General features: G+C 43.0%; 1 protein-coding gene and 1 long non-coding RNA gene across 5 annotated transcripts in view; one reads left to right on the top strand and one right to left on the bottom strand.

Moving 5' to 3' along the window:
• Positions 1 to 1,283: 1,283 nt before the first annotated feature.
• Positions 1,284 to 9,194, bottom strand: part of fnbp4 (formin binding protein 4) — a 10,026-nt gene continuing 2,115 nt past the window's right edge. For 2 of the 4 annotated variants that reach the window (XM_019893963.1, XM_019893962.1), the window contains exons 4-17: positions 8,189 to 8,354; positions 7,349 to 7,496; positions 6,538 to 6,625; positions 6,116 to 6,460; positions 5,845 to 6,034; positions 5,663 to 5,775; positions 5,480 to 5,584; positions 5,093 to 5,226; positions 3,959 to 4,119; positions 3,563 to 3,855; positions 3,348 to 3,462; positions 3,083 to 3,276; positions 1,882 to 2,033; positions 1,284 to 1,753 (exon numbers count right to left, since the gene is read on the bottom strand). In XM_019893963.1, the coding sequence (XP_019749522.1) occupies positions 1,666 to 1,753; positions 1,882 to 2,033; positions 3,083 to 3,276; positions 3,348 to 3,462; positions 3,563 to 3,855; positions 3,959 to 4,119; positions 5,093 to 5,226; positions 5,480 to 5,584; positions 5,663 to 5,775; positions 5,845 to 6,034; positions 6,116 to 6,460; positions 6,538 to 6,625; positions 7,349 to 7,496; positions 8,189 to 8,354 (2,292 nt within the window). In that variant the 3' untranslated portion in view covers positions 1,284 to 1,665. The remainder of the gene's footprint in view (positions 1,754 to 1,881; positions 2,034 to 3,082; positions 3,277 to 3,347; positions 3,463 to 3,562; positions 3,856 to 3,958; positions 4,120 to 5,092; positions 5,227 to 5,479; positions 5,585 to 5,662; positions 5,776 to 5,844; positions 6,035 to 6,115; positions 6,461 to 6,537; positions 6,626 to 7,348; positions 7,497 to 8,188; positions 8,355 to 9,194) is intronic. The other 2 variants (XM_019893965.1, XM_019893964.1) reach the window with 2 other exon arrangements.
• On the top strand, positions 2,040 to 2,940 carry LOC109530347 (uncharacterized). Its single transcript, XR_002170999.1, has 2 exons — positions 2,040 to 2,262; positions 2,537 to 2,940. It is a non-coding gene; the product is annotated as an uncharacterized LOC109530347 (long non-coding RNA).

The raw sequence follows: 9,194 nt of genomic DNA on the forward strand, positions 1-9,194 counted from the left end.
TTTATTGTTTCACCGTCGTCCTGCATTCATGCATCACAAATTTGCTTGTCTCTCGTCTAAACACAAGGCAATTGGCTAGCTGTTGCTGCTCCCTAGCGGTATGGGAGGGTACTACACGATTAATTTCTGGGCGATAGACTGCACAGGCATACAAATTGAATATTTTCCCGCGGCACACCTGACAATGTCTTGCGGCACACTGGTGTGCCGCGGCACAGGGGTTGAAAAACACTGCAGTAGAAGACAACATTGTTTTGATTGGGGAAGAAAACAGCAGTCTCAGTCTGTCACTGAGATAGACCCAACGTAGCAAATGATATGAAAGCGCCAATCAATGTTTCTTGAGACCAAAACAAAGGAAAGAGATGATATTTTGGTGATTCATAGCACAGTATGGTATAATGTTAATGGTTCGGCCCACTTGACATCTACCGAGTCCGTATGTGGCCCACAATGTGAAATGAGTTTGACACCCCTGCTCTATGAGACACTTTATTTTTTGTATTATTTATTATTATACATTATTTATTTTATTGAACACGTATATATTTATGCCTTATGTAATTTTATGTAAATTTTAGCTGTGTGTGTTCAATGCACTACATGTTTGCACTGTAGTTGAGAGGAAAGTAATTACATCTGTGCTGTATGTTACACATAGAGCATATTTGACAATAAAAGCTGACTTAACTTAAAAGGACACGCTGCACTCATTTTCGCAAGCTAAAATGGCCGTTTTCTAGGAAACCAAAAATGTCCTATATCTGGTTAGTAAATTTTAGATTAGATACGACGGATTGTCATTGGGGCTACGTTGTACACTCAGGGACCATGTTGGTGACTCCTGATTTACATTAGGGTTGCAACTATGATTTTACAATCAGTTGTTTAAACGATTGGACTTTAACTGAACACAATCCAAGTGCTTTCATATAAACACACAGTAATCTCATCTGAGAATATTTACAGCTAAGAGACCAAAACTCAAGGAATCGCACAATTTTAATCGAGATCTCTATAAATGAACACATCATTTTGAAGGTGGCCGAGTTAAAGGAAAATCACCTCCACAAGAGCCACAATATCATTTTTTCAGAAATTAATTTCTGTGTTCTTCAGCGGAAGCAGTAGTTAAACTGCATTACTTAATAGCATTTAGTTAGGACAGACTGAATACAGAGAATTTGCACTGCATTAGTATTTTGTCTTGTTAGATTGAGCAAATGCATCTAATGTGTCACTTTATCACATGTTGCGGAAAAAGGTACAAACTTTGACACACATTGGAAAAAACAATTTAATAAATGTACAAAAACTTTACACATTCAGAGACCACCAACACAGCTCGTCCTAATATACATGGTATGTACACTGGTGTAAAAGTTTAATTAAAACAGATGACTCTCATACATATATTGCTGTGGCCACCTGAATACATTCTATCCAAGTTCATTACAAACTGAAGAGGTGGCACATTTACATTTGTACCTAAAAAAATGAGGAAGGACAATCAAACCCAGCGGTTGATCTCAGTCTTCATTTTGAATACAAAAAATATTCATAAACGACTGAGCAACTTAGCTAAATGAAGCTTGGAAGAAACAATAACATGACATTATATCATTTTTTTTGGGGGGGCGTTATTTAAGTTGTTCAGGTCCCATGTTACGTGCTGTTCATCTTCCTTTTCTTCAGTCGATCCCTCCAATTATCAGGAAGTGCCTCGAAGTTGGCATTCTTTGCAGCCTTTCCTCTGAAAGTTTAAAAAAAAAGAAAACTGGAGGATTACAAAAGAGGAAAATGGTACAAATAACATTTATTAAATGGGGTGGGAAAAACAATAATAAAAAGGAGAGAAGTGCAAAATGCATTCTAACGTACGTCATGAGCTGCTGCTGTTTCCAGTCTTCTATATTCTTCTTGTTGAGCTGTTCTCTGTCCTCATCACTGGAGCTGCTCTTCTCCTCTTCCTCCAGCTCTTTCTGGATACTTTGCCACTTCTTCACAAGGGATGGCATTTTGGTCTTTCCCTTCTACAATGATACAAAGACAACAGGTGACGTCATGTGAGAAGTGCATTGTAGTATATTAGCCAGCCCGCATGGTTGCACTCAACACCGAAATGCTGAGTTTGTAAACATATTATTGCATAAATGTCAAGTATTTAGCAGAGGTTGTGAAGTTATGGGTGAATGGCACCATCTGCAGCTGATGCTTAGGACTACTCCAATACCCCTTTCCCACTGAAATTAGTGGGTAGTAGTGATCCGTAGTAACACGCAACCAATTGTCATATTGTCCCTTTCCCATTGACCAACAGAAGACGATTCTGCCCCCCCTCCCTTCCACCACTTTGCGTCTGGTTACGTCACCACGCTGTGATTGCATAGATGATAGTGTGACAGATTTCTTGGTGGTAAACAAAGCAACATGGAAGCGAGTGTTCTTTCTTTTATCAAGCTTTTTACCGTCCTCAAAATGGTCAAAAAGCAGAGGAGGATCAACTCTTTGCTACTCTGAGACAACAGCTTAAGAGGCGATCTCCTAGTTTTGTTGTGGGGGCGTGCTATATACGAGGCCGATGGCGCGCGATGTTATGACGCATCACGTACCGCCCGATGTCATCACGTAATTACCGGGAAGTCCCGTGTTAGGCTTTCAAACTGCAAGCGGAGGCAATCACAACCCGCCACCGATGACGTGCTGGTGGACACGGATCGACACGGATCGACACTGGCCAGTGAGCCTTTCCCACTGCCCAAAAAAAGCGTGTTTACCTGTGGTTTTGCGGCAGTGGGAAAGGGGTACAAGTGTTATTGGGGCGATGGTTGCGGGTGTAAGAGCAAGAAAGTACCTAATGACTCATGTGCTAATGTGCTAATAAATCACTTGACAGCTGCCTAGCTTCGGTCATAGACCACACGAGTGCAAAAAAAAAAAAAGCTCAGAGTTACCTGTTGCTCATTCTTGGGAGACAGAAAAAAAATGATCGAGGTTCTAAAGTTATGCATAAAACTTTTGCCATGTGTTGCCTAAATAAGTGAGGAAAAACCCTGAAACATAATCTGAATTTATTACAAACCTTATCTTTCTTGGTTTTCTTGCTCTTTTCCACAGGTGGCACTTTAAGTGCTGAGGATTCACAGGCTGGCTGGGGAGGTGGCAGCGGTGGTTGGGGGGGTAAAGCAGGAACAGGTGGAAGAGGAGGTTCACAAGGGACGAGAGGTGCAGTGACGGCTGGCACACCCCAGTAGACTGGTGCGGTCATGATAGGCGCTACACAGGGGCAAACAAATGTGATGTTGTTGATGGTATTTGTGATGTGACTATCAGATGCTGAATTTTACCTGCTGTAGCAACATGCTGTGTGTACAGGATGGGACTACTTCCAATAATGGCTTTATTCAGCTGACCAGCTTTCCGTTTCTGACCCTTACCCAGTGGGGCTGAAGAGTCTAAAACCTGCACCAAAACAAGGAAACAAAGTATACATCTGGATAAATCGAAAACTAAACAGGACAATTACCACCAAAATACATATTCAAAGTAAACACGAGCACACCTTAACACCAGCAATGCCTGAAGTGGGCCACCCGCTGCCATCATCTTCAGTTCCAGGGGCCGGTGGCTCTATGTCATTATCATCCATCTCCATCTCCACCTCCATGATCTCACTATCACTGTCTGGGGGCGGGGGAGGTACGGGAGGTGAGCCCGGGGGGAGAGGTGGAAGTGGGGGGAGGTCAGGTGGAGGAGGTGGGCTGTCAGGAAGTGGTGGTTGAGATGGGGACCACAATGATGATGTGCTGGACTGAGGCACTGGTGGTGGTGCAGCAGAGGCACAAATACACGGTTCTGGGGGGCGGAAAAAAAAATGAGCGACAACATTCAAAGAGGAAACTTTCGAACATTTCACTTGAACCCTCAAAAAAAAAAACAGGCACATCTTTGTTCTGACCTGAAGGTCCACCGTTGGGCGCAGATGTTTTGCCATCTCCTTGACTGGAGGTTGGGCTAGCCCGGTTTCCTTTCAGGTCATCCCCCTTGGCCTCTTCTGTCGGGAACTCCCACTGTGATGCATTCGTCAGGTCGTTGACATAAAAATACCGCCTGTGATCTCTAAAGAGTGGGACAACAGAGATAGAAGGCAACAGTCTCAACAAGTGGCCTTGCAACGAGCTGACCGGTGCGATGACCTGGGACAGAGGGTAAGAAGAGTAGACATGGTGGGGCTTGCTATGGATGGTAGCTTTCACCATCCTAAAGGGGAATCAATTCAAGATTGACTAAGAATGTGGATAGGTAACCCACCTTTCTCTGAAAAACAGTTAAAGCAAAACAAATCATCTCAGGGCCCCAAACGTTGTATTGAGCAGCCAACATCATGGTTGTCTTAAACGTTGCATTTAAGACAACCATTCCCCTCACGACACAGGAAGATGCCAGGAAGGAGGCACCATCATCGAACAACAAGAAATCACTACTATACATCATATATAATCACACAATGATTTGTCTTGGTCATGAAAAATAATAAACAGAAAGACATGAAATAGAGTTGGTCTGACCTGCTGGATTCCCGTCATTGCTCCATCTTCACCTTTATTTGGATGCGTGACACTTGTGGCTTCCGGGGCCTCACTCTGCATTGCATTCTGGGGGTTGTAGTCCTGAAAAGTGCAAAGCTCTCCCAGGCAACCAACCCTGCTATCTCCCCACCCGAATTCTCCACTGACTGAAATTGAGTCTTAAAAAGCGCCCTCATAACAGAGCTTTGCAGTCTCTCATCAAGACATGGATTTCTTTCTGTGGCAGAAATAATAATTGCAGCAGCAGCAGGCTGGCCCTGAGTGGATGCTCCCTTATGAGTACAAGTAAGACACAATGCTTGCATTGTGTTACTGAAACCTGGAGAGTCTGGTTGTGGTTTGTGCAGCAATCCGCACGCACTGGTTAAGCTTGTCATGATGTCATGATACAAAGTCTGCAACCACAGGACTGAGGTGCGCGTAGTCACACTGCACTTTTTGGGGGGGCTTGGGGGACGGGGGGGCGAAGGGGTGTAGAGATGTGAAAGGTAAGCAGTGCGTACCTGTCCCAGTGGCAGGACCAGCCTTTAGGGGTGGCGTTAAGTTCATAATGTTTTATGTGTTCGGCGGCTTCCTGTAGCTTGCGGCGAAGATAGCCCCCGTTCAGAGCACCCTCCCTCCAGTCAGCTATCCGTGTCTGAGAAATGTGGGACAACAGGGGGATTAATAGGAAGCTGATGAGCAAATTTGGGGCCATAACGACAAGCAATTAGTTCAGGAATGACAGGTTTGTAATTGATTATAATGAGAGTTTTAATATTCAAGTACATGCAAATGGATATGTGCAAAAGGACATTAAAGAATTATGCAATTAATATTTTATGCAATGGCATAGCTCCGAGTGAAAATTGGGACAACTCTGCCAGGGTGCGGAATCATGATTTTGTTACCTCAGTTTGCAGCAGAAGCAACTGAAAATTCGAGACGGCTTTCTTGTGTATGCCCAGGAATGCCATCTTGCTCGTTAAGGTGTTAGCCAGTTCTCCAATCTGAAACTAAGTCATCAACATTAACAATCATGGCTAAGCACATTCCACATGTTAGATTAGAGTATTATTAAAACACCATTTTACCCTGAGCTCAGCTGTTTCAACTACTTCTTTTGGTGGAGCTTCTGGTTTCTGCTCAGAGTTATCCGTTTCCCCGTCTTCTTCTGCTACACCACTCTCTGGAACTTTTGTACATGCTATTAGCAAATGACACTTAGATTATGGCATTTGAACCTATTTCCTACTGTAGGGCATTAAAAGCTCACCTGTTAACATGTTGTCCTGAGGCTCTGAATTACGACTGTTGGAATCAGGGCTGGGAGCACTTGGGAAGACAGTTTTCCATCGCTTTTTCTTCAGTGTGCTACGAGATCCAGAAGCGTCTTGGCTCGTCTCAGAACAGGGACTAGAGCCTCCAAGACTTCCATCGCCATCCTCGAGAGCCTGGAGCTCAGCCTGATAATCACAGGTCCAGATTAAACTGATAACAAATGCGTGCAATGGCAGCACATGGCAAACAAAACCACCACCACCAACCTTCTTCCTCTCCAGAGCCAGTTCCAGCTCCATCGTGTCTTCTTCTGGCCCCCCTTCAGTGTCCGAGTTCACCTCGGACACCTTCTTTGCATCAGAATCTTGTTCCACAGTTTGGATTGCATCAGAGTTGTGCGAAGTGGTACAGGGGGATCCCACAGGGCGAACAACCTCTCCTTCAGAGTCCACACTGGTCTCATTTTCATCCAAACCTTTAAGGAGTCTTTTTCGCCATTTCTCTTCAGCATCTTTCACTTCGGTAGGGATCAAGGGACCAAGCAGAGATGCAGCCACTCCGCAGCGCTCCTCCTCTTTGCTAGTGAGGCCCACCACACTCTCTATTACCTCCTATGAGATTAAATCCAATGATGTCATTACAACATTAACACGTTTCTCCATGGAATCACGTGGACACTTAAACTTGCCTTGACTTTAGTTTCTTTAGATGATGTTGGAGCTGCAGCAGGTGTGGTTTCTCCAGGGTAATGACCAGCACTCGATGTGCCATTGGCACTAAAAGTACAAAGTTTGAGAAGTCTCACTTCAATATATAAATGTATTCATGACTGAAGAAGAGGAATGGGCCGATTACCAGTTTTCAGTGTTTTTTAAAAGACAATGTTTATATCACCACTAAATCTATCTGTCAGCCTTATTTTCTTCTCAGCAAGGCACAATATGATTGCCTGCTTTTAGAGTTGACTCAACCAGCCGCCTGAAGTTTATCAAAGGCCTGCTGCTTTTTTTCCCTTCTGCTCGGCTAAGCACAGCTGGGAGGGGTGAGCGGTTACACACAGAGCAGGGAAGGAGAAGCCATTTAGACACTGCCACCACCAGCATTTACACAGCTGCCTATTTGCTCTGTTGATTTGTGCATTGTCCTAAAACAAAACAATACAGTAACACTGGTATGTTCTAAAAATAGCTCACTAGTGATAGGACATTGTAATTAAAACAGAAAGAATGTTTTTTTTTTTAAACTTAACAGGACACATTTCTTAAAGTGTCAAATATTTTGTTTAAAAATAGAGATTGTTCGATGGGAGGAAGAACAGTTTATTTGCCCAAATATTAAGTATTTGGGTAAATAAAAACTGGACATATCACCGCTATAATTTGAATACCACAATATTTTTACATGTGGTTTGTCATACCATCAGAATCTAAATATTGGCCAATGTTGAAGTGAAGTGTAAAAGAGAACCTCGGATATATATTTTAAATGCAGTCACTCACCTGTTGGTATGGTTAGCCAGTCTTTGCACTTGATTAGCTAAATAGTGAGGCAACTCCCAAGAGACCTCATTGTTCTGAGTGTTCCAGTAATAATAGCAGCCAGAGTTATCATCCCAGACCTCCTGCCAGTCCCCCATTTCTACATCCACTGGAAGGAAACAGATATTTAAGGTGATGTGAAGGATCGGCATCATGTGACTTGGACATTACACAGATGTGATCGGCTGGATCATATCAGCTTATATTTTGCATTTTATGCAAATGTTTAGATCGACTGTAATATCTTTAAAGCGCCGATCGATCAACAATATCAGTGATTTGCTCCACAAAATAAAAGATTCCCACTGCAATGTTTCCCACAAACACATTTACCTGTACTGGGCCACAGCAATTAATTGTGTCCGCTAATAGAAAATTTGGGTGGTAGCTGTCAATCTGTAATTGTTGTAATAACTTTCAGTGTTGCATGGATAGCCACTCTGATGCTTGTGTGATTCTGGTGTGAGTCTGCTAATCGATCCTAGTACAGATTTCCTTTGTGGTGAAATACTGCAAATACGTGACAGACCTATCAACCGTAACAATGTCTAAAGTTTGGGAATCTTAGTAATATCAGCTCATGCAGTATCGACCCAAACATGCAAGTATGGGGGAAACATGCAAACTCCAAACGGGATGGCCATAGCCTGGATTCAAACCCCCAATTATCAGAAATGTGAGGTGGATCTAGATATGGATGTGTTTCCAGGTTGTAGTTAATTCTGATTTTAACATTTTCCTCATACTTCCACGCAATCTAACCTGCTAATTTTACAGCACAGTAACACACACATTATTTACCTCCAGCTAATGAATACTGAGTATTGAACTCCAACTGGTCACTTTGTTGCTCACTGGCACCTGGTTGCTGGTTATTGACATCTGGTTTGGGTGCACTACCAGCCGGGGTGGCAGGTTGAACTGCTGCATCATCTGAACTTGGCTGAGTGGTGATAGCATCGATTTCCTGTTGAGCAATATTATGAAGTATTTTTTAACAACACTGCTACAACTACAACTGTTCTTATTCACTCATACAATTAATCAATGTCATTTTCTTTGTGCGTTTTCCTTTAGTCACTTCAAATCCAAATTTTATAGTGAGGCGAAATCACTTACAGTACTTCTGTGTGTGTGTGTGTGTGTGTGTGTGTGCGTGTGCGTGTAGGATTGAGAAATTATGAGTATTAGGCACTGGTTGCATTAACAGAGTATAACGCAGGGGTGCCCAACCAGGCGATCGCAGTCGGCCGATAGTCCGCAGACTGGTCCCAAGTCGATCGCCAGGGATGTAGGGCAAAATGGGGGAAATAATAATTTGTGTGTCTGTCTGCATATTAATATACATTTTTGGGTTCGTGTACACTACACTTTAAGCATCTTATCAGTTTTACTTTCATAAAAGGGTATTTAAAAAAATAAAATACAATAAAAAAGCAGGTCACCTTTAACCTATGGTGGCGCTGTGACCTACATCAATAGAAGTCTGCAATTGCAGCTTGCGATCTCTGTTGCGACATATCTTTTTTAATTCTCATTCAAAATTTGTTTCATCTGCAATTCACTGATGGTACTGGCAAAGAATAGGAACCTGGAGCGCCAGGAGAAGCATTCTAAAACAGTATACGTGAGCTACAATCGTGGTGTTATGATGATAACACGCTACAACAGGCTGTATCATGTCTCTGCGTCAGGTGTCTACTAAGGTAGGCAGTGATTTCCTTTTCACAAACTTGTATCTGAGAGAGAGAGAGAGAGAGAGAGAGAGAGAGAGAGAGAGAGAGAGAGAGGGAGAGAGAGCGAGAGA

This window comes from Hippocampus comes, unplaced genomic scaffold (genome assembly GCF_001891065.2).
Source record: "Hippocampus comes isolate QL1 unplaced genomic scaffold, H_comes_QL1_v1.1 scaffold104, whole genome shotgun sequence".
Classification (NCBI taxonomy): Eukaryota; Metazoa; Chordata; class Actinopteri; order Syngnathiformes; family Syngnathidae; genus Hippocampus; species Hippocampus comes.